Source organism: Orycteropus afer, unplaced genomic scaffold (genome assembly GCF_000298275.1).
Source record: "Orycteropus afer afer isolate SDZICR_OR568_19922 unplaced genomic scaffold, OryAfe1.0 scaffold00437, whole genome shotgun sequence".
Taxonomy (NCBI): Eukaryota; Metazoa; Chordata; class Mammalia; order Tubulidentata; family Orycteropodidae; genus Orycteropus; species Orycteropus afer.
In genome coordinates this window covers 655,830-682,161 of record NW_006922024.1, presented here as the reverse complement: position 1 = coordinate 682,161, position 26,332 = coordinate 655,830, and the positions used below count along the sequence as shown (strand labels likewise).

Below are 26,332 nucleotides of genomic sequence, written 5' to 3'. Positions count from 1 at the left end.
CCAAATGATTTTGAGTTTTGTTCCACATTTTTCTCCCATTTTATCCAGGATCTCCTACATAAATCCCCCTCCTAGTGGTTGACATTGGTAGCTGGGCACAATCTAGTTCTTCTGGTCTCATAGTCATATAAGCTGAGGATCCCATGGTGTAAAAGTCACTTGGACTAATTGTTTTCAAGAATCTTTTGCTTTTCTTCATTTTTCTTTGCTCTGGATGAGGAAAGACCCATCGTTGCATCTAGATTCCACTTGTAAACTTTTAAGATCCCATTTGGTACTCGCCAAAGTAGGATGTGGTACAATGTTTTCTGTAGTATGTTATGCCAATTGAGCTTGATGTCCCCTGAGATTATGTTCCCTACCCCAAACTCCAATTACTCACTCCCTCTGGGTAGTTGCTATGGCCAAGAAGTGACTAAACCCTTGGTCCTTGTCAGCTTTACTGTATACCTGATACCTGGGAATTCTTACAGAACATAGCAATACACTTAAAGAAACATTGTCTGCCAGCCCTCTACATGGTCTTGGGCACACTCCCCCTGCATAGACATAATGAATAGTTCAGTCTGTCCACCCATCTATCCACCCATATATCAATGTTTCCCTTCACTGACAAAGCAGTACTATATGTGCAAAAGGGTTCATCTTTGTTGTCTATCCCTCCCATGTACTTCTCTTCGTCTTCCTCTTCCTCTTCCTCAATGCCACCATGTTGATCACTCACATTTGGTACATTGTCCTTCTATTCACTCAAATCAATACTTATCTCTACCTAGCTAGCAGTGTTCCCTCCCTTCCCCTCACACCCCTGGTAAACAACAAAGAAAATTTCTTCCATATATAAACTTTCCTTGACTTTTTAAAATACTGGAATGATAAAAATTTGTCCTTCTGTGATTGACTTATTTCACTCAGCATAATGCCCTCCAAGTTTGTGCACATTGTGCAGTGTTTTGCAGATTCTAGATTTTTCTTTAGGGTTGCATAGTTTTCCATTGTGTGTATGTACCATAGTTTGGTTATCCATTCTTCAGCTGATAAACACCTAGGTTGTTTCCATTTTTTGGCTATTGTAAATAGTGCTGTGATGAACATGGGTATGCATGTGTCTGTTCTTGTCCTAGCTCTCACTTCTTTAGGATTTATGCCTAGTAATGGAAAGGCTGGGTCAAATGTTATTTCTAATTCCAACTTTTTAAGGACTTGCCATACTGCTTTCCACAGTGGTTGTTTCATTTTACAGTCCAACCAGCAGTATATTAGAGTCAATCTCTCCACATCCTCACCAGCATTTGTTATTTTCTGTGTTGTTGAACTTTGCTACTAGTGCTGGGGCAAGAGGGTATCTCACTGTTGTTTTGATTTACATCTCTCTAGTGGCTAATAATCATAAGTATTTCTTCATATGTTTGTTGGCCACCTGAATATCCTCTTTGGTGAAGTGTCTATTCATGTCTTCTCCCCATTTTTAAATTGGATTATTTGTCTTTTTGTTGTTGAGGTGTTTTCTATAAGCACCTTATCTAGAGGTATCTTATCTTATCTAGAGATAAGTCCATTGTCAGTTATGTCATTGCCAAATATTTGTTCCCAATCTGTAGGTTCTCTTTTACCTCTTTTGGAGAAGTCTTTTGAAGCACATAAAAATTTAATTTTTAGAATGTCCCATTCATATAGTTTATCTTCTTCTATTTGTACATTTTGGGTTATGATTAATAGTCTATTTATCAGATATATTAGGGTTGCAAAACTTGCTGCTAAGTTTTCCTTGAGGAACCTTACAGTTTTCAATTTCACATTTAAGTTTTTGATCCATCTGGAGTTCATTTTTGTGTATGGTGTGAGGTACAGATCTTGTTTCATCTTGATGCAAATGGATATCCAGTTGTGCCAGCACCGTTTATTAAACAAGTATTCTCTTCCCCATTTAATAAATTTGGGCACTTTGCATAGATCAGCTGACCACAAGTCAATGGATCTATTTCTGGGTTCTCAATTCTATTCCATTGATCTATGTGTCTGTCATTATACCAATACCAGGAAGTTTTGACTACTTCAGCTGTATGGTAGGTTTTGAGATCTGGCAGTGTGGAACCTCCTATTTTGTTCTTCTTCAATAGTGCTTTGCTTATCTGAGGCCTCTTTCATTTCCAGATCAATTTAGTGATTGTTTTTTCCATATCCTTAAAGAATTTTGATGGCATCTGGATTGGGATTGCATTGAATGTATAGATTGGGTAGAACTGACATTTTCACAATGTTCATTCTTCCTACCCATGAGAATGATATGTACTTTCATTTATGTAGATCTCTTATGGTTTCTTGAAGTAGTCTTTTATAGTTTTTTTTCTTTTTTTTTTTTTGTATAGGTCTTTTGTGTCCCTGGAAAGATTTATTCCCAAGTATTTTATTATTTTTGTAACTATTGTAAATGATATTAAGTTCCTAATTTCTTTTTCAGCAATCTCTTTCTGGTGTAGAGGAATTGAACTGAATTTTGGATGTTGATCTTGTATCCTACCATGATGCTAAGTCTCTCCATTGTTTCCAGTAGTTTTTTTTTTTTTTTTTTTTAACAAAGTGTCTTGCCTTTTCTAGGTGTAGGATCATATCATCAGCAAATAAGGATAGTATGACTTCTTCCTTACCAATTTGGATGGCTTTTATTTCTCTTGCTTGCCTTATTGCGCTGGTCAGAACTTCCAATCCAATGTGGAATAGAAATGATGATAGAGGGCATCCTTGTCTGGTTTCTGTTCACAAGAGGAATGGTTTCAGTCTCTCTCCATTGAGAATAATGTTGGCTGTTCGTTTTGCATATATGCCCTTTATTATTTTGAGGAATGTACCTTCTATTACTATTTTGCTGAGAGTTTTGATCAGGAATGGTTTTCGATATTATCAAATGCCTTTTCTGCATGGATTGATATGGTCATGTGGTTCTCCTTTGTTTTATTTATGTGATGGATGACATTGATTGTTTTTCTAATGTTGAACCATCACTGCATACCTGATATGGACTCCACTTGGTCATAATGAATGATTTTCTTGATATGTTGTTAGAGTATATTTGCTAAGATTTTGTTGAAGATTTTTGCATCTATATTCATGAGGGATATTGTCCTGTAGTTTTCCTTTTGAGTAAAGTCTTTGTCTGGTTTTGGTATCAAGGTTATGCTTGCTTCATAAAATGAATTAGGGAGGATTCCATCCTTTTCTATATTTCAGAACAGTTTGAGCAGGATTGGTGTCATTTCTTCTCTGAATGTTTGGTAGAATCCTCCATTGAAAACTGAGCCAGGACTTATTATTTATTTATTTATTTTTTGGTAATTATTTTATGACCTGTTCAATATCTTCTTTTGTTATGAATCTGTTCAATTTTTCCACATCAATCTGTGTTAGTTTAGGTAAGTGGTGTATTTCTAGAAATCTATCCATTTCTTACAAATTTTGAAATTTGTTGGAGTACAATTCTTCACAGTATTCTGACCTTATTCTTTTTATTTCAGTTGGTTTTGTTGTTATGTTGCCCCTTTTAGTTCTTATCTGTGTCATTTCTATTCTCTCCCTCTTTTCTTTTGTTAAATTTGCCAGTGGATGTCAATATTATTAATCTTTCCAAAAACCTACTTTTAGTCTTGTTGATTTTTTCTTTTGTATTTCTATTTTCTGTTTCATTGATTTCTGCTCAAATCTTCATTATTTCTTCTGGTGACTGTAGGCTTTTATTGCTGCTCTTTTTGTAATTGTTGGCAATGTTGGTTTAAAGGGTTGATTTGGGCTCTTTCTTCTTTTTGATGTGTGCATTTATTGCTATGAATTGACCTCTGATCACTGCTTTTGCTGTGCCCAAAATATTTTGGTATGTGGTGTTTTAATTCTCATTTGATTAGAGGAAATTTTTTTTTAATTTCATTTTTTATTTCTTCTCTTACCCGGAGTTTCTTAAAGAAGGTGTTGTTAAGTTTCCATGTTTTTTTCTCTTTTTCTGTTGATATTCCTATTATTGATTTCTAATTTGATACCATTGTTATCTGAGAAGATGCTTTGTAGTTTTACAATGCTTTTGAATTGATTAAGGCTTACTTAAGGCCTACATATGTCTATCATGGAGAATGTTACATGTACCCTGGAAAAGAATGTATATTGTACTGTTGTTGAGTGAAATGCTCTGTAGATGTCTATAACGTCAAGTTGGTGCATTGTATTATTTAGCTCTTCTGCTTCTTTTTTGAGCTACTCTTCAGTTCTATCTTTTATTGAAAGTGCTGTATGAAAGTCTCCCAATATGACTGTGGAGTCATCTATTTGCCTTTTCAATTCTCTTAAAACCTGATTTATTTATTTTGGGGCTCTTTCATTGGGTTTATAGATACTTATTATGGTTATATCTTCTTGTTCTATTGATCTTTTAATCAGTATATAATATCCTCCTTTGTTTCATATGGTGGTTTTTGTCTTAAAGTCAATTTGATCAGACATTAATATTGCCACTCCTGCTCTTTTTGTTTGATATTTGGTTGACATATCTTTTTCCAACCTTTGATTTTTTAGTCTATTTTTGTCTTTGTCTCTAAGGTGTGTCTCTTGTAGACAGCAGCATATTGATGAGTTAAATTTTCTCATCCAATCTGCAACTCTCCATCTCTTATATGATGCATTTAATCCAGTGACATTCAGTGTAATTATTGACAAGTATGAATTGGTTGCTGTCATTTTGTTATGTGTTTTTTCATAGTGTTCCTGGTTTCTTCCTTCCATGTAATTTTCTGTGCTGAGCTCATTATGTTTATGAATCATGTTATCATTTCCTTTGTTGCTATTGTTTTAGTATTTGCTAAATATTTGTGCTTGTCCTCTTTTTTTATTGTGATCTGAAGATTTGTCATTTTTCTTTGAGGTTGCCCTGTGATTTATAATTTTCTCCCTGATTTTAGAACAGTCCATTCTATCTTGCAACTCTCTTGACTTCCTCACCATTTAGAAGTTCTATAACTATAATAGTTTTCCCTCTTTTTGGTTTGTAGTTGACCTCATTTGCCAATTGATGTCTCTGGTTCCCTGTTTAGAATCTTGTAAGCTTATTTTACTTTGGATTCTTCCACAGTGTTGGTTTCTTGGTTATGACATCGTGTTTATTAATGGTCAGTTGTTGTATGCTTTTATTGGTTTGTTCAAAGGACTCTTTTTATTGTCTCTTGAAAGGTTGGTCTGGTTTTAACAAATTCTCTTAATTTCTGCTTATTTGGGAATCTCCTAATTTCAGTATCATATTTGAGGGACAATTTAGCAAGGTATATACTTCTTGGTTGTAAATATTTCTCTTTCAGGTTTTATGTATGCCATCCCATTACCTTCTTGCTCGCATGGTTTCTGCTGAGAAACCAGAACATTTTCTTATTGGCTGTCCTTTGTAAGTAACTTTTCATTTTTCCTGTGCTGCTTTCAGGATACTTTCTTTGTCTTTGGTTTTGATGAGTTTGATGATGATATGTCTTGGTGATTTTCTTTTGAAGTCTATCCTATTTGGGATTTGTTGGACTTCCTGGATGGATATATTTCTCATCTTTCATCATAACAGGGAAATTCTCTTCCAAAAAATCTTGGACCATTTTCTCAGTGATTTTATTTTTCTCTTCATGTTCTGGAATTCCAATTACACATAGGTTATTCCTTTTGATGATTTTCCACATGAACCTTATGCTTTCTTCATTTTTTTTTTAACTTTTTTTCTGATTGATCCCTTTCCAAAGAAGTATTCAGATATTTGTCTTCAATTTCATTAATTTTGTCTTCTATTGATTAATTTCTACTTCTTTGCCCTTTCAATGTGTTACTATTTTTGAATATTTAGTATTGGATATATATATTTTTAAAAAAAGTTAAACAAAAAGTCTGGACAGGGCAGGGCAGGGCAGGGCACCCAAGCCTCTGTGCACACAGACTGGGATGGAATTCCCCCCAGCCCAGAAAGTGGGTTGGAGTGAGGGATGGTTACACCTCCATTCACCAAGAGGGTGTGGGGTATAAGAGTAACAAGGGGAATAGTTCACCTTTCCTGTCAGTGGCATCTGGAATGTCCTTGTCCTTCCTGGCAATTGGAGTCTATTATTAAGTCCCTGGAGTCTGGGAGAATGCTGACTCTTTAAATATCCAAAATGGTTGAGCCACTTTTAAACATTCAAAATAGCTGTGCTCTCTGGACAGGCAAAAGTCCACAATTCAACCTACTTTCCTCTTTGCTGCTTCCCCTTTTATTCACCAGCCATCAGTCCTGTTCTCAGAGCAGACCCTGGCTAGCAGGGCTGAATTTGAGGTTAATTCTTAGGTTCTAACACTACTCTGCAATATCCAAGCTGTCTGTGCTGTCAGGATCACTGCCATACCACAGCTCCATATGTCTTCTTTTTCGTGTTTTCATGCAAATTCTTCTACTAGTTGGCATTTAGGCCACTTCTATATCCTTCCCTTCAAAGCTCAGGGCTCCAGTATTACCTTCTGTATCTGTGTTAATTGGCCCCCCCTTTTCTTTGTTGAATGGGATCTGTGCAGTCTTTCTGCTTATTCTACCATCTTACCAGAACTCCAAGAAACATATAATTTTACTGCTTTAAGAGTAAAACAGCTCCCTTTGGTTATAGGTTTAATTAAGAAGGAGAACAATAAATTATATTGTATTTATTTGGATAAATTAAGTGCATGCTTCAGTGCTATTTTTGAAATGGTTCTTAATATATTTCACTATTTCTTAAAATATTTTTTCACTAGATCATAAATAAGGAGCTCTGGTTGTGTAATGGTTAAGGCATTTGTCTGTTAACCTAAAAGTCAGTGATTCAAAACCACCAGCTACTCTGTGGGATAAAGATTAGGCTGTCTGCTTCCTTAAAGATTTATAGCCTTGGATAACAAAGGGAGGATGCTATGAGTCAGAATTGAATCTATGGCCGTAAGTTTTTTTTTTTTTTTTTTTAAAGGGAGGATGCTATGAGTCAGAATTGAATCTATGGCCGTAAGTTTTTTTTTTCCTTGAATTCTTAAAAATTTTTTTCACTAGTCCTTAAAATATTGCCATTTCTTTTTATTTTTCTATATCTCAATGGATATGTCTTTAAAATATAAACAGATATTTAGTGTTAAAGTTTTTATTTTGGTAGAATGTGATTTTGATTCTTACAATATAAAGATATACAATCACAGCAATTCAGTACTACTCAGCATCTTGTAAGATATTCCTTTTCAAATTTTAAAGGGTATGGTGAAGTTTAGTTACATTTCAGTATGTCTAGAATCCCTGCCAACACATTTTGTGATTCATTGATCTAACTTTATGGGAATAAAACCATCTACCCTCTTCTTAATACACACGCACATACACACACAGAGAGAAAGAAAGAGAAATTATACCTTTCTATTATCAATCACAAACCTGTGGAGTAATATTAGCTTTTCATGCATGAAACAAATAGTGCCTATAATGTGTCAGGGACTTTTCAAAGAAGTCAGACTACAAAATAAAAAATAATGCTGCTTTAGTCTTTTATTTCAAATTGTGTGTGTGTGTTTATGTGTGTGTGTTCAATCAGTGGGGTTTTATTTTCTACAATGTTCTGCCACTTGGATTTAACTGGATTTATTCTATCAGTATTTGAGCTCTGTATTTCACCAAATATTTCCTCCATTTGCTTTTATACTTCTTCATGGTGGCTTTGATATACAATTTCATAATTCAGGATGTTATCCTCATCCTATGTATGGATGCAATCTAATAATAGAGCTCATCTATAAAAGTGTTTAAAAGAACATAAATTACCCTTAGAAGTTAATAATAAAAAAGTCTTCTGAACTTGTCCCTATTGAAAAAATCACACTCATTAAAACTAAAACTTGTGATCCTAGGTTTAAAAAAATATTCCAGATAGCCTAAAACATGATGGTATTCAAATATATCTAATGCACTGTAAACACTGGGTTATTCAATCATCAGGGTTCTATTAGCTTAAAAGACTTGAAGGTGTTATGGAGAAAACACCTGCTCTGTAGATTTTAGCAGATATCAAGTACTCAAATTTCTTAATAAATAGAAAAAGAATTATATAACAGAAGCATGTTGCACTTGCCTTTGACATTAAGCAGGTGGTTAGTACCACTATTTGCATTTTCATAGGCCTAATATGCATTTTCCTTCTCCAGATACATGGGAAAATTATCACAAATTGTCCTAGGGATAGCAATTAAGATTAGTAATTTATTCTCCTTTGCATTTTATTAAACTTTACTAAATGCAAATGAATCTCATAAGACAAGATTATAATTTTTACCTCTACCATTATAAATTCATACAACAAATTAGATCACATAACATCTTTAACATCATTTCAATATAAGATTCCACTCAATCTGGTTTTTTTACAGAGAACGTATGGGTGATTAAAAAAAAAAATTTTTCATATATTTATTTATTTTCCTATTTGAGGAATCCATATACCCGGTGTCTCAATTCAAAAGGAATTAGAATGAGATTATTTCATTATTTTCACATTTTCCATCTACAATTCATAGTACTTACTGAAACTTTAATTTGTAGCTATTTATTCTTTTAACTGTAAAATTCAAAATTCAGATGATTACTTTTTTTCTGGTGAAATAGTTCACTTGAGTGTCTTCAGCTCTATGGTGTGTTTATAAGAAAGTGACTTGAATTCTGCAATAGATATTTAGATATATTATTACTTGCCTCATAACTTGGATTATTCTAAAAAGCATACCTTAAAATTATTTCTGTCAAAATAATATATGTTATTGTGAAGTTGGTAGTTACTGTTGATTCACTTTCAAGTGATGGTGACATACGTGCAGAGTAGAACTTCTCTGTGGAATTTTTGAGGCTGGGATTTTTCAGTAGATCACTTGGCTTGCCTTCGGAGGCACTTCTGAGTGTGTTTGAATCACTAACCTTTTGGTTAGCAGTCTAGTGCTTAACTGTTTGTGCCAGGCAGGGGCTACAAATAATGTATAATCTCTCAAAATAGTAGGATTAAATGTAATGTAATCTAATGCCAAAATTAATGACGTATCTTTTATTTTGTCACATGTTTAGTGATATGAAAATATTTTCAAAGGTTCATGTGAATATAATTGAAATATTTAAAAATAGATGGAAAATGAAATGTTAATATTAAGTAGAACCACAAGAACTAGAAGAAACATTAATGTTCTAAACATTTAGAATTGTTTAAAGTGTTGGATTTCATTGAAATATAACAGTGTGTTAGAACTAATGGAAATACCTAGGTTAGCTAAGAAAAGAATGAGTTATCTCTGAAAGATTTTAAATACTGAGATTTCCAAAGAAATAGTATTAGAATTTCCTTGAAAATAAAGAGAGAAATCACTTTTAACTATATGGTAAGCCAAAGAACATACACAATGTTGCACTCGGTACATTGATCTAGAAAATTGCTTGTAATGTAACCAACTATATTTGGGCTCTGTGTGTGGTTCGGTGTGTTGTATGGTAGGAAACATAAGTGAAGGAGCAAGGCAAGATCATTATTATTTGAAAATGTGTTTATCTATCCTGAATAGGATAGATAAAATAATAGTTTGCTTTACCAAAAACAAACCCAAAAACAAAAACAATAAAAACCCACTGCCATTGAGTCAATTAAACTCATAGAGATCCCCATAGAGTTTCTAAGGATGTAAATCTCTATGGAAGTAGATGGTGTCATCTTCCTTCCACGGAGCAGCTGGTGGGTGTGAATTGCCCACCTTCTGGTTAGCAGTTAAAAGCCTTACCCACTGTGCCACCAGACTCCTTATGTTTGCTTTAGGACTTTAAAAAGAAATAACAGAATAGTTTGTTGACAGTGCACAATACAATGGAAAACCACAGAGTCATAGTCAGAAACCTCATTAATCAGGTAGTCTGATCTGATTGCTCTGAATCCCTCATCACTGTATTTTTACTCTGATTATAATGTGCTGCCAAGAATGATGCAAGAAAATGACTGATGGTTATCCGTATTAGAGTGCTGGAAATTCATGAAGATCATATCATGTACTCATCTAAAGAGTACTCAAAACTACATAAGGAAAATAGCCAGTGATATAGAGAATGTATATTTGGGTAGCTTAAAATGAATTTAAAAAGCATATTATTTTTGTTACTTTACTGTTTTTAAAATTTAAAAAAATCTGTAACGTTCTTAAAGAGCTCAGGTGGCACAATGCCTAAGGCATTTCATTGCTAAGGAGAAGGTTGGCAGTTCAAACCTGCCAGCTGCTCTGTGGAAGGAAGAGTGGGTGGGCAATCTACTTCTGTAAAGATTTACTGACTTAGAAACCCATTGGGGGTCGCTATGAGTCAGAATCACAGTGAGTTTGGTTGTGGTTTACAATGCCCTTATAAAGAAAGAATGTATTTTCCTTATATTCAAGTTTATGAGTTTTTGTAGGTTCCTTTTGATACATGAGATTTCTGTATTCTGTTTTTATCGGTCTACATGTGATTGAGGGATGATTCATTCAAAGCTTTCACTTAAAGCAGAATCATGTGCAAATCCAATTCTGCGACTGGTTAGTATTTCTGAATCTCATTTTTTTTTAAATCTGTGAAATCCAGAATGCACCCAAACTGTGTTATTCTAAAGATTAAATGAAATAGTGTAGATGTGTAGATTTTCCCAAAAATACAAAAAAAAAAAAAAAAAATGACTTGGAGAATTAAAATATGCTTTAAATGTTCATCAACAAAAGACTACAGTTAATAATTGACAAAGGATAGTAGTAAATACAGGTTTAGCAGGTGCTGTCTGATCATGTCCTTAAATGTGATGTTCCATTTGGCTTGTTTTTATACTGCTAATTCCAAAATGTATTGGATTCTTACTTTGTATCCAAAATGGATAGCTTATGTGAGCGAAGGAAACAGTATATATTGTGTCCTGTTCACAGATTCTTGCAATAAAACAATCAAATATGAAAATGAAATAAATATCCAATGACAGATATTATGAAGTTATTAGGAGTTAAATAACTAAAATGAAGCTTCTAAAATAAAACTTACTGCGATCAAGTTGATCACAATTCATTGCAACCCCCATTGGGTTTCCAAGGCTGTAAATCTTTACAGAAGCAGAACTCCTCATCTTCTTCTAAAGAAAGGAGCTGTTGTTGTTGTTGTTATGTGCCGTTAGGTTGGACCTGACTCATAGCGACCCCTCCTTGGGTTTCCAAGGTGGTATCACTGCAAAAGTAGATTACCTACCCTTCCTTCCGAGGAGTGGCTGGTGGGTTTGTACTTCCAGCCTTCTGGTTAGCAGTCAAGTGCCTTAGGCACTACACTACCAGAGCAAACCACTAACCTTTTTATTCACAGCTAAACGCTTTAACCACTACACCACCAGAGCTCTTGGTTAGGGTTTCTATAAACAAGGTAAATGAGGTGATATTAAATTACAAAGACTTTGGTATTCCCCTTCCTTTCCAAAAAAAAGCTTATGACTTAAGAAGAGCATTTACAGGTATGAATATTGGAGAAATCAGCTTTTTTTTTTTTTTTTTTTTTTTTTAAGTGACAAATTATATGCTGGGGTTTTCTAATAATCGAGAGAATTAATAATTTCTGAAATTATATTTTCTAAAAGCTTATTGTTTTAGACTATAGAAATATTTGTTTGGTAGTTATCTTTCTATTACTATATTTTATACATTAAGTGGGTCCTTGTGGTAGTTAACTTTGTGTGTCAATTTGGCTGGGCCTGGTTGAATGGCTGGGCTGCTGGATGTACTTATTCCCCATGGTAATGTTGGTAATTAACTCCATGGTGGAATGTATTAGAGCAGCTGAGTACCTCTGGTGGTGTAGTGCCTAAGGAATTTGACTGCTAACCAGAAGGATGGTGGTTCAAACCCACCAGCCACTCCTCAGAAGGAAGATGGGGCAATCTACTTGCACAGTGATACTGCCTTGGAAATCCAAGGAGGGGTTGCTATGAGTCAAATCTGACTCGACTGCACTGAGTTTGGTTTGGTTTTGGTTTGAGTAGTTGCTTTAGGGATGTGGTCTGCTTCCAGCTTTGGGAATGGTCTCTAGCTTATGGCATGCTTGGACCCTGCACGTAGCTGTGTCATTGTTCAGCAGCCTACCTTGCTCTGCTGACCTTGGGACTTTCAATGGATTTGAATTAATGGCCTGCTGTGTGATTTGGTAACATTGGGACTGTGCCTTTTTAATTGTCAACCTTGGGCTTGTCAGTCTCAGCAGCCAGAAGCTGTCTAAGTAAAGAAAAGCCTCTAGCTTCAGTGGGTCAGGACCAGGAGGCACAGCTGATCCCCAAGGTTGAGGGGCGTTCACCCACCCCTAGAGCCTGGCACTTTGAACTTGGGCTTAAAGCCTCCAAACTGTAAGAGAATAAACTCCTGTTTGTTCAAGCCATCCCATTTGTGGTATATTCTTGTCAGAGTGACACTAGGTAACCAAAAGAGTCCTGAAAATAAAATATATTTATTGAAGCGTTCTTGCATTAAGATGTATATATTTTCTCATTTTTTCATTTCAAACATAAGATTTCTACTTATAAAGAAAATGAAAAAATTGTGATTTGTTTATTAAATAATTTTTTAATGGAACCTTTATGTTTGAAAATTAAGGTTTTTAGAAAGGGGGTCTGTTCAAAGAGAAGATGTTAAATTTCAAGGGTTACAATATACTCCCTGTCTAAAAAACAAAAAAAAACTCATGTCAATTAAAATCATTAATTGTTAAAATGTTTATTTTCATGTACAGCTTGTGCTCATGATGAAAAATCTGTAAGTGGAAAATTAATGCAATTTCAGAAGTGATAAACTGTGATCTTAAGATAGTGCCACAAATTGTATTGAGTAAAATTCCCATGCAAAGAAATAACAAATAATCATTATATTATTTAATTTTTCTCTTACTGTTCATCAAATTATATAATATGAATTCCTTATCACAAAGTATCAATCCATAGAGATTATTTATATCAAAGTATATATCTGTACAAATTATATACTTTGACACATAAAAATCTCTAAAGTACTTTTTAAAAGTTAACACCATACTCTGATGCAACTAATGCAAGCATTGTAAATTTTAAAAAATATTTTTTTTTCAAAAGAACGAAAATATATATGACTGAGATGATTACATACATAGACTTCTTAAGAAAACTTAGAAACACTTTGCATTAGTAGTTTAATTATCCGTGAAGTCATTGTTATATGTGTAAAGAGATAACTAGAGTATCAAAAAGTTCTGTGGTATGAATAGAATCAGTAAAAATCACTTTCAATTGTACAATCCTGTTGCAAACTCCTGCAGAAGTAGTTAGAGGATTCCCTCACAAAACAAAAACTTTTCTTGCTTATTTTAATTGTTTAGAGAGCAAAGGCTGAGTTTTAGGTGAGAAACTTCAGGGACTTTCTTGTGTTTTCAAATCTGTTTGAGGAGAGTAACAGCAAGTATATTTTTGATAGCGTAGTGCCTAAGGTACTTGACTGCTAACCAGAAGGCTGGTGGTTCAAACCCACCAGCCACTCCTTGGAAGGAAGGTTGGGCAATCTACTTCCATAGTGATTCTGTCTCGGAAACCCAAGGAGGAGTCGCTATGAGTCAGGTCTTACTCGATGACAAATAACAACAACAACAGCAACAGTACTTTTGATTGCTCAGTTCTTCTATCTTAGCCAAGCTTTGTGACTTTTCTTAACTATCTGACATTGTTAGCAGATCTTAACAATAGGAACAGTTCCATTTTAGGGTTATTGCAGCAGTTCTGCATCAAGGGAGTCCTTATCTGCTTACATTGAATGGCAAGAAAACCTCATGGAGAGATTTGGGGTTTCAAATAATGAAGAGAGAATGACTACATTTAATCTCTGTAGAACTTCAGATTAATTAGCTGGCAAATATACGATTAAAAACTTTACTTTTCTCTAAGGATTATAAATATTCTGTAGCCTCAGCTTTTCTTGACAGCCAAAGGGAAGGAATTTACCATATATTACCAAACAAACAAAAAGTTATTTCATACAGCCTCCTTTTCATAATATCTGATTGCTTTCTTAAAGCAAGAACACAGTTTTACAATTTTCTTTTTAGAATTATTTTCATATTTGTAAAAACAGTGTAAATATTTTCTTTTCTCCTGTCATTTGACAGTTTGAATATCATTATTTTAATGCATTTCAAGATTTTACTGTACTTTTTGCATTTACACCTAAATTATGAGAGGATCATTTATGAAATTCAACTATATTCCTATCATGTAGGAACATTTATTTAATGAGAGAAGCCAGATTCCTAATATGACCTATCCTTGTTGCCATGTGAAGAAAAATTCATGATTGCTTATAACATTTCAGAATAAATATATTGTGATTTCAAAATTATACTGCCTAAATATAGTTATGAATATCTTAATTATGCTATTTGTCCTTAGAGAACATTTACTAGTTCATACTCTAGGTCTACTCTCACCTAATTTTTGAGTTTGAATTTCTATTAAATTATAGGTGAAGAATCCATCCCACCCCTAGTTTGTGGTGCTATTATTCTATTGTATGGACACATTTACAAAAATAAAATCTTGCATTAGCTAACTTTATATTTGCAGTACCTACTCTATTATTAAGTGAGTACACGGCTTTCCATTTTTTAAGTGGTGATTTGCTTTCAGGCCCCTTTGTGTTTGATAAGGTGCCAATAAATTACGAATGATTTAATGTAGATCCCCTCTCACTTCAGAAAGCAAACCAAATTACAGATCCAGGCTTTGCCTCCCCTGTATCTTTTCCTTTTCTTCTCTTTAATTCTGTCCCATTTTACAAACTTCTTTCTATTTCCCTCAATAATCTTTATGTTCACACAATGTTAATGAGCTTCATAATAAGGGTTATTGTACAAAGCCTTTATACTCAGAACTCAAAAACTGACTTCTTCTTGTATATGAACTTTGTAAACTTGCATCAATAGGTTTATTTTCACGCCTCTCTCCTATAATTTTAAATGTCACCTGTAGGCCTCCCTTTATCCACTTTAGCTCTAAGTTCAGCATTGCAGTATTCCTGTAGCCAAAGTTTTACTCTCCTTGCTTCTCTGTTCCATAAACAGGTCTGAGAATAAACTCAGCAAATGGGAAAGTATTAACACTGAGAACAGAAAAATGGGGCAAACATGAGGGCAATCCAGTCTGACTTGACCACAATGTAACTAAAGAAATAGCTTTCCCTTTGGGAAAGGTAGAGGGTACAGAGCTTCTTCTAGAACCATTGAGGAAAAGGATTGTGGGTAATCGAGGCTAGAAGGAGCTTTTGAATGAAATATTCCAATAAATCGGGTAAAATGTGGGTTTGCATTTTTGTTGTTGTTTGTTATTATTAAATCGAAATAATAACGTCAGTTTTAGCCTTTGCATTAGAGATATGCTCTGATACTTTGGTATCTGTGTAGCTATCCATTTTCAACCGAAAATAATGAAGACACTGTATATAAAATGTGATCTCCTTACCTCTAATTTCTGATTTTCATTTACAGGTATTTCTCAATTAAAATGCATGCTTTAAATTCTACTATGTTACTTAATTTTTATTGCTTTTTAATAACTTTTTATTGTGATTTGAGGAGCTCTAATAGCATAGTAGGGGCTCTGGTAGCATAGTGGCTAAAGCACTTGACTGCTAACCAGAAGGCTGGCGGTTCAAACCCACCAGACACTCCTCGGAAGGAAGGTTGGGCAATCCTACTTCCGTAGTGATACTGCCTCGGAAACCCAAGGAGGGGTTGCTATGAGTCGGGGCTGACTCGACGGCACATAACAACAACAACAACAATAGCATAGTGCCTAAATCACTTTACTGCTAACCAGAAGGCTGGCCATTCAAACCCACCACCAGAAGGAAGGTTGGGCAGTCTACTTCCATAGTGATACTGCCTCGGAAACCCAAGGAAGGGTCGCTATGAGTCGGGACAGACTCCACGGCACATATCAATAACAACAACAACATTGTGATTTGGATGAAAGTTTACAGAGCAAATTGGTCTTCCATATATTGATTCATAAAATTTTTACAGCCTCCAAAATGTAACAGCACTCTTCCCACTTCCTCCTTGTGTTGACCTTTTCAATTCTCCTTCTTTCCTATTCCTTCCTGATTTCTGAGCTTTATCCCTGGACAAATGTTGCCCTTTTGAGTCCTGTCGTTTATCGTTTTAAGGAGTGTGTACATTTCCGGTGTTTTTGTCTCTCAGTTGTTTGGCTGAAAGTTGAGCGTCAAGAGTGAGTCTGATTCCAAGCTTCAAAGATGTGTAATGGCCATAGTCTTGGGATGTCCATCAGTCTCTATCCAACCAGTAATCCTGGTTGTCTTCATGATTTTGAGTTTTGTTCCACGTGTTTCTCCCACTCTATCTAGGACTTTCTGTTGTGTTCCCTTTCACGGTGGTCAGCAGTGGTAGCTTGGCACCATCTACTTTTTCTGGTCTCATGGTCCTAGTATGTTTCTTGTTGAATTTTATTTAGCCAGAAATTACCAGTTAACCTCACCTTCATACCCAAGTTGCAGTATGCCTCATGCTCTTCAAATGCTGCTTGCAACTACTTCTTTACATCACAGAATTATGGAGAGTTCCATCAGAAACAAAAGTAGTTTGCAGCAACATAAACATCTATAGTTATTTCTGATTTATTATTATTTAGCATACTTACTACGTGGACTATCTGTGTAAATTGTTATTACCATTCATAAATCCATTAGAACTTTATTTGTTGATGTACAGAGAGTATTTTGCAACATTTCATAAAATTTCACCACTTGCATAGATATTTATTATTATTATTATTATTTTAATGTAAGGATGGCCCAAACATGGGACTCATCTCTCTAGCATGTCTTTCCTCTGTAATTTCCCAATTGTCTGGGAGAGAATTTATTGTGGTCTGACAGATCTCTTTGCTCAATCCTGCTTTAACCCCATTCCTATCCATATGTTACTCCCCAATAAACCTTTAAAACTTTTTTTTTTCTTTGCAAAGAAATAAAACTTTAATTGTCAGTGTTTATTTATTATTATCATTATTTTATTGTGCTTTAGGTTCAAATTTACAGAGTGGAGTTTGTTTTACATTCCATAGTATGTGTACATTTAGTTTCACTCCCCATTTACAAGCCCCAGCCCTAACCCAGTTTCTTCCCCTCCCTACCCAATAACCCTCCCCTCCCACCATGCCCCTCATAATTATGCACTCCTGTGTGTCCTGCATTTCCTCCGTTTAAATGTTGCCCCTCTGGTGCCTTGTGGTCGATTGCTCCGAGGAATGCATCTCCATAGAGTATGTGTGTGCATCACCCTGGGTTGAGTGGTCTGCATGTACATCTTGTTTACTGTTGGACTGAAAGGTAGCTCCTGAGAGTGAGTTTTATTCCAGGCCAAGAATGTATCCCAGGGCCATAATACTGGGGATCTCAATAGACTCCATCCAACCAGTAATTCTGGTCATTATTGGGTTTTTGAATTTTGTTCCACATTTTTCCTCCCAGTCTATCCAGGATCTCCAGATTTGATCCTTTCCTGAGTGGTTGGCATTGGTAGCTGGACACTATCTAGTTCTTCTGGTCTCAAGGTCCATCATGTGCTAGGGCTGATTGCTTCTAAATGTTCTTGTTTTTTTGTACTGTTCTTCGCTTCCTAAGATAGGAGCCCATTAGCTGCATCTTAGATGGCCGCTTGAAACTTTTTAAGACTCCAGTCACTACTCACCAACGTAGGATGAGGAACAAGGCTTTTATGTATTTTGTTGCGCCAATTGAATCTGGTGTCCCCCAGGACTATGGTCCTGAGTTGGTAGATTCATTGGCTATCTCTCCCACAGTGTCTGGCTCTCTGTGAGGGATTACTCTGTCTGCCTTCTGTTGGTTCTGTAAGTATTGCTGATATTTTGTATCACTGGTATCTGTGTAAGATTAGCCTATGCTGAGTCAATCCTTGGTCTAGAGTATACCCCTGTTCACTGACCCCCATCTGATCTTAGATGTTTATGTGTTTATCTGTAGCCTGGTGTTTGGTGTTAATGGTAATGCAGTATTTTTGGAGAGGACACAGTTGAATAGCTAACAAAAGCCCTAAAGAATACACATACTTTGAAAAGGTTTTAATCTCTGCAGAACAGTAGGTCAATTTTACTTTGTTTTAAAACTTGGGTTAGGTATGACCTAATTAACTTGGCAAATTTTGGTGAATTATAACTCTTAAAATCCTTGGTATTCTACGAACAGAAGTTTGCTTCCTAAGGACAGTAAATTTCCAACATCTTAGCATTTTAGCTACTAAATTCAGTGTTGTTCTCTGCTCTCTTTTGACCAGCACCATCTATGTACTCACATGCCCTCGATTATGGCTGTATTCATTGTCTGAGGCTGACATTACATATTCATTTGCTGTAGGTCAGCAACTGGCTTTGGGCTTCCTACAAAAGCTCACAGGTTGTTAGCTTGTCAAAAATCATTTAATTCAAGACTTGGTTTTTCCATTTATCCTTCAAGATTCTAATCAGTAGGTTTTCCATGCCAATCGATCCTTTCCCAGTTGGCTTCCTTTAGCTCTGACACCATGTGTTATAAGCTGAAATTTTGACAAAATGATGCACATTCAAAAAGAATTTTAGTTTTCTTACAAAGTAGACAGTTAAACCAGGAAATCTGAATGAAAGTGTTGCCAACTGCAAATACATCTTTCTGCTGCTTTATAGCGTCTCTACTAGGTTAGGTATAGTCTGAATGCTATTGGGACTATGTGTTTCTGTCCTAAACCTTTATCTGCTGATACCTATTCTATTTGGTATTAAAATTCAGCATGTTAGACAAAGAAAACAGCTCTATAATGTATTTGAGAACTATGTATTCTTTTATGAAGTTTAATAAGTAATACAGTAAAGATTTTAAAATTATTATATAAACCTTAATGAAAAATAAGGGGAAAAGAATGCAACAAATAGAAAAATTTAAATAAATCTATTGAGTATATTCATATAGTATGGGATTTTAAATGTTTTTTTTTTCTGTTAATCTCTATCATAATTATTTATCAGAAATAATATATTAACAAACTATATTGAAATTATTTTGAATGTATGTCATTGTCAGTTATGGTTCACATCAAACCAAATACAAATATTATCACAGATATCTGCAATTTGATCTTTTATTTTTTGATTTATTATTATCTATTTCTATTATGTATTGACCATTTGACAAAGATTTATAATGAAAATCATGTGTAAGTTCCTTTTGATTACTCAAAAGGCTTTGCTCTTTCCCCTGGAATAGGTTTTTGTTTTGCTTAGCAAAATCAGTAAGGATTGGGACAAATATAGTGTGTTTTCTAGCTTTCATGGAGGAATTTGTGAAAATGTGAAATCTACAATTGTATCTAAAATTGTCTGGCAAATTTCAGGGGTTGGCATGACCCAGGAGATGTTTCTAATAACCTTCTCACTATTTCAGAGTTTTTCTTCTCCTTTGTGTATGTTGCATCCAGGTCTGGTATAGTTGGGAAGAAATTAAGAGTCAAAATAAAATAGATGACAACTTTTAAGGTAGAATTAAAAATAATTTGATGATCTGGCTTGAGATTACAGAATAAATGGTCTTCTTTTGCTTCAAACTCAACTTGGGACACTTTGACACACCTTACTGGAGGCCAAGGTGATATATATATCAGCCTTTTGGTCTTTGTTAAATATATATATGTATATATATATATATATATGTATATATATATGTGTGTGTGTGTATATATGTGTGTGTGTGTATATATATATATATATATATATCTATCCCATTTACATATATTATGTATTCCATTTGGTATTGTTGTTAGGTGCTGAAGAGTTGGTTCTGTCTCATAGCAACCCTACGTACAACAAAACAGAACTGCCTTTTCCTGTGCCATCCTGTTTCTGCCATGTTTGAGCCCCTTGTTACAGCCACTGTGCAAATCCACCTTGTTGAGGGTCTTCCTCATTTTCTCTGGCCCTCTAATTTACCAAGCAGGGTATCCTTCTCCAGGGATTTCTCTCTCCTAACAGCATAACTGAAGTATAAGAGACAAAATCTAGCCATTCTCCCTTCTAAGTAGCATTCCAGCTGTACTTCATCCAAAACAGATTTGTTTGTTCTACTTGTAGTCTGTGATATAGACAGTATTCTTTGCTAACTTCATAATGCAAATTCATCAATTCTTCTTCAGTCTTCCTTAATCTTATCCATGTTTTGCATACATATGAGCCGAGGTGATTGAAACATACCATAGCTTGGATCAGGCTCACCATAGTCTTTAAAGTAGTATCTTTGCTTTTCTACCCTTTAAAGAAATTTTTTGGAATAGATTTGCCCAATGGAATCATTCATTTGATTTCTTGGCTGCTGCTTTCATGGGAATTGATTTTGGATCCAAGTGAAATTAAAACATTGACAACATCAATACAATCTCCATTTATCATGATGTTGCATAGTTGTTGAGTAGTGAGGACTTCTGTTTTCTTTTTGTTGACTTGTAATTTGCACTAAAGGCTGTAGTATTTGATCTTCATCAGTACTTGCATTAAGTCTTCTTCACTTTCAGCAAGCAAAACTGTTGTCATTTGCATACCATGTTCTTCTCCATATAGTAAAGCTTCTGGAATTATTTTCTCATCATACAGATTGAATAAGTATGGTGAAAGGATATAACCCTAATACACACACTTCTTGATTTTAAATCATAGCATAGTGCCTAAGGCACTTGACTGCTAACCAGAAGGCTGGCGGTTCAAACCCACCAGCCAATCCTTGGAAAGAAGATTAGGCAATCTACTTCCATAGTGATACTGCCTCAGAAACCCAAGGAGGGGTCACCAGGAGTTGGGTCTGACTCGATGTCAAACAACAACAACAACAAAAACATATCCGTTGTTCTGTTTGAGCAGCAGCCTTTTGGTCTTTGTTCAAGTTCCGAATGAGCACATTTAAGCATTTACTTAGGGTAGTCCAAAAATTCTCTGGAAAATATTTACCTCATAATTATGTCATGAAAATTAACAGATGATAAAACAGATTTTACTTTCTGCTGCATGAGTATACAGCAGAATGATAGGAATGAGGATATATATCACAAAAGAAGTTACAATTTCTCTACTTTAAAAGTTGGACCTTGGATTGGAAAGCTAAAATAAAAGAGGAATCTTCACAAATCATTCTCTTCTTAAATTTGTTTTATTATCATTTTTTTTTCAGGTATTTCATGGAATGCTTTACAATGAAACTACTCACTCAGCATTATGATGCTTTGGTTTCTTTGCCTTATTAAAATTCCTTAAGCATAAATATTTACATATATTTTTCTTCTTCTTCTAGCAATGGTTGTTTTGAACAACCTGGAACCAAATACAACATATGAAATCAGGGTTGCAGCTGTAAATGGAAAAGGGCAAGGAGACTATAGTAAGATCGAAATCTTCCAAACACTACCAGTTCGTAAGTTATCTTTTCTGTCGTATGCTCTGTTGACATTCTCTTCACTTGCAAACGTAAAAAAGATTTTGAAATTCAAGGGGAAGTGTTAACTCTTGGCAAAGTGAATTATGTCTTTATTTAAATGGTTCCTGAATATACTTGCATCTCAGATTAATAGAAGAAATAAATCACTTTTGAACAAGGGAAAAAGATGCACTGAATTTGTTTTCCAACAGTGAGTTTGTTTTCAGGAAACTGTCTCAGACACAAAGGTGTCCTACTTATCTGTAGTGTGAATAATCAAATCGTAGTGTTCAAACTTTATCCTGTGGGACAGTGGAAAAATGTCTATGTAATATGCCAAGTACAAAATTATATTTATGAGTTGTGACTATTGCCTTTCTCACAAATTATTTATGCTTTAATGTGAGGAAAATGGAACTACTAAATTAATCCATTACAACAGTGACTGCAGGAAAATAATAACTGTATCAGCTTTCCTCCTAATCATCCTGCTTTGGGGTATTGTGTGGTCAATTGAGTTTACTTGAGAAAGTTAAGATAAATATAAAAAGACTTAATGTTTCTTTTATGTTCAATAAATTATGATAAATGAGAGAAAACCTTTGCATAATCCTGCCTATTATGTATACGTGGCAGGACAGCCAAATTGGCCACCATAAATTATTTTGCCGTAATTTGTGACCAATTACATTTCTTTTCATAAAATTGGCAAAATGTATTCTCTTTTCTCCATTCCCAATACTAGTGTCTTTTTAACCCTCTCGTTATTTTTTTAACGAGGAAATTTTGATTCATGATCCCATCTCCAGGTTTGTTTTTTTCCTAATACATCTTCCAAAAATGAAGATAATAAAGTAAGTCAGAGGATGTGCCCCAAAATATTAGCTCAGTGGCACACAGCAAGGAGTTCTCATTCCAAATTACTGAGCACTGATGGCACTCTTCCTATTTAAAATTCTTGCACTTCAATACATCCCTATTATATTAAAAATATTATAACCATCTTTGTTATAAGATCATCTTGATGAAGAACAAAAATCAAAAGAAAGTGTTTTATTGTTACTAAAAGAAAATAATTGAAGCACACATCAATAGAATAGGATCCTACAAACATATTTAATTCAAATATACATCTTATTTTTTAAAATGCTAGTACGAAAAGATAAATAGTTATCTTTCTTGGTTGGCAGGCTACCAATTCTGTTTAATAGGTTAATGTATTCTCTTTTATAGCTCTAATCTATTAATTAAAAAAAATAGAATTATATACTATTAATAGTAAGATAAATGAAGTTTTTCACTTATATAATGTAATACAGTTTCCAGAGATTTTTCATATCAGTATAAATAAAATGCTTAGTTCTGATATTTCACAATTTTGGCACAATACTTCCAGTTTTATGAATGTTGCTCTTTTCTGAAATGGGAAAAATGAGGATCCGAGATTATATCACATCAAATGTCAAGTAGAAAATGGTAAATCCGGAGAGAACTTCATATCTTTTGATTACATGATGCTGTTCTTTTATAAAATTGCAGTTTCTTTACACATTTGATATGTGTGTGAATGTGAAGAATGTTGTATTGCATATTTAGGTGAACCGAGTCCTCCATCAATCCAGGGACAACCAAGCAGCGGGAAGAGCTTTAAACTCAGCATCACCAAACAGGATGATGGAGGGGCCCCTATTTTGGAATACATTGTGAAATATAGAAGTGTAAGTACCGATTCATTATCATTTTGTTGCAAGTGTTTTCAAATTCTATGAAGATTTGTATTGAATTCATAGATATATCAGAAATGAATGCATATTAAATAACAGCGATGATAAATAGCAGTCAAGGAAATTCAAATGCCAATTTTTCATTGCTGAAATTCATCATTATAAATTGTAAAGTGCTTGAATTAAAAAAAAAAAAGAAAACACCTAAGCATAGACCATGGGTAATAATACTTTCTGTACTTAATTTTGTGATATCTAAGTGTGAAATGGGACTTGGCAACATTTCAAAAATGAGATGCCATTTCCCTGTTTCTTCTGTCAATTTTACAGGATATTCTCACCTCTGATTCCTTGTACTAAAAATAACCCTAAACTAAGTCTTCTTGTCACTTGTAGTTACTCTAAGTAGAATTATTGACAAATATACCTGAGAATAAATTGATTTAATTAAATAATCAGACTGTTCTATCTCTGATAGCTGACAAAAATGATCATATGTAACTTGAGAAATAGGGAAGAGTTGTCTTCTAGTTTATTTAGCACTAGCTGGTAAGGGACTTTGGATAATCAGAAGCTGCCCTGGATCTTTTGATGCACGTGGGGAGTAGAGCGTGCCAGATGGTTGCAGACAGGTATGGAATGTGGCCTATTGGACTATGCCTCTGCCTGCAGCAGACAATAATGCCACTGATAATGATTTCTCCCAACAACTTTCTCACAAGTGCCATTGAATGTTGGTCCAAAACCAAATAAACAAACTCACTGCCATCGAGTTGATTCCGATCCATAGAGACCCTCTTTAGGTTTCCAAGGCTACAAATCTTTACAGAAGCAAACTGTGTCATCTTTCTTCCATGGAGCAGCTAGTGGTTTCAAACTGCTAACTTTTTGATTAGCAGCCAAATGCCTAACCACTGCACTACCAAAGCTCCTATTGAATATTGATGTCTATTGTAAAATATTTTAAAAATTAACACAATTTTAAATTAAATTTTGTATGATTTGTTTACTAATATATATGTTGTTGTTGTTGTTATGTGCTGTCGAGTTGGCCCCGACTCATAGCGACCCTCCTTGGGTTTCCAAGGCGGTATCACTACAGAAGTAGGTTGCCCAACCTTCCTCCCGAAAAGTAGCTGGTGGGTTTGAACCTCCAGCCTTCTGGTAAGCAGTCAGGTGCCTTAGGCACTATGCTACCAGCGCTCCTACTAATATATAATTATTCTTATAATACAGGCTCAATTTAATATTTATATTGACAAAATTTAATATCGGTTAATACTATGAATAAAACTGAATATAATGAAATGTGCAAAAACCTGGAGTTAGAAAACCAAAAGGGAAGAACATGCTTGGCATTTCTCAAGGTAAATGGACTGAAGAAAAAATTTAAGCCTCGAGTTGCAATATTGAAAGATTTGATGGGCAAAATAATGATGCAGGAAACAGCAAAAGAAGATGGAAGGAATACATGGAGTCAATGTACCAAAAAGATTTGGTCGATGTTCATCCATTTCAGGAGGTGGCATATGATCCAGAACCAATGGTATCAAAGGAAGAAGTCAAAGCTGCACTGAAAGAAGTGGTGAAAAACAAAGCTCCAGGAATTGACAGGATACCCATTGAAATGTTTCAACAAACTGATGCCATGCTGGAGGCACTCATTCATCTATGTCAGGAGATTTGGAAGACAACTACCTGGTCAGCTGACTGGAAGAGATCCATATTTGTACCCATTCCAAAGAAAGGTGATCCCACAGAATGTGGAAATTACCAAACAATATCTTTAATATGTGATGCAAATAAAATCTTACTGATGATTATTCAAAAATGATTACAGCAGTATTTTGACAGAGAACTTCCAGAAATGCAAGCTGGATTCAGAAGAAGACATGGTATGAGGGATATCATTGCTGATATCAGATGGATCTTGGCTGAAAGCAAAGAATACTGGAAAGATGTTTACTTGTCTTTTATTGATTGTGTGCATCATAACAAATTGTGGATAGCATTGAGAAGAATGAGAATTCCAGAACACTTAATTGTACTTGTGAGGAACCAGTACATCGACCAGGAGACTATCATTCGAAGAGAACAAGGGGACATTGCATGCTTTAAATTCAAGAAGGGAATGTGTCAGGGTTGTATCCTTTCACCATAGTTGTTCAAATTCTACGCTGAGCAAATAATCCAAGAAGATGGGCTATATGCAGTGGAACATGGCATCAGGATTGGAGCAAGAATTATTAACAACCTGCAATATCCCGATGACACAACTTTGCTTGGTGAGAGTGAGGATAACTTGAAACACTTACTGATGAAGATTAAAGAATATAGTCTGCAGTGTAGATTACACCTCAATATAAAGAAAACAAAAAGTCCTCACAACTTGACCAATAAGCAGCATCACCATAGATGGAGATAAGATTGAAATTGTCAAAGACTTTATATTACTTGGCTCTACAATCAACACCAATGGAAGCAGCAGTCAAGATATCAGACAATGCATAGCACTAGGCAAATCGGCTACAAAAGGTGACTTCCAAGTTCTGAAGAACAAAGATGTCTCCTTGAAGACTAAGGTGCACCTGACCTAAGCCATGGTATTTTTGGTCGCCTCATATGCATGTGAGAGCTGAACAATGAATAAGGAAGACCGAAGAAGAGTAGTTGATGCTTTTGAGTTGTGGTGCTGGCAAAGAATCCTCAAAATACCATGGACCACTAAAAGAATTTACCAATCAGTCCTGGAAGAGGTTCAGCAGGTATGCTTCTTGGAAGTGACAATGGCCAGATTTCATCTCACCTACATTGGTCATGTTGTAAGAAGAGATTATTCCCTGAAAAAGGGTATGAGGATTGGTAAAGTGGAAGATCAACAAAAGAGGGGAAAACTGTCAACAAGATGGATTGACACAGAGGCTACAATGATGAGCTCAGGTATAGCAGGGATCGTGGAGCTGGCACAGTACTGGTCTGTGTTTTTGTTCCGCTGTACATAGGATCTCTATGAGTCAGACACAACTCAAGAGCACCTAACAACAACAACAAATGCTATGAAT

At 34.9% G+C, this 26,332-nt stretch overlaps 1 protein-coding gene across 1 annotated transcript in view; it reads left to right on the top strand.

Annotated features, from left to right (window-relative positions):
• The window catches only part of NCAM2 (neural cell adhesion molecule 2), a 434,855-nt gene that overhangs the window by 296,474 nt on the left and 112,049 nt on the right, over window positions 1-26,332 (top strand). The window contains exons 12-13 of the mRNA XM_007954167.1: window positions 21,424-21,543; window positions 23,143-23,264. Coding sequence (XP_007952358.1) covers window positions 21,424-21,543; window positions 23,143-23,264 — 242 coding nt within the window. The remainder of the gene's footprint in view (window positions 1-21,423; window positions 21,544-23,142; window positions 23,265-26,332) is intronic.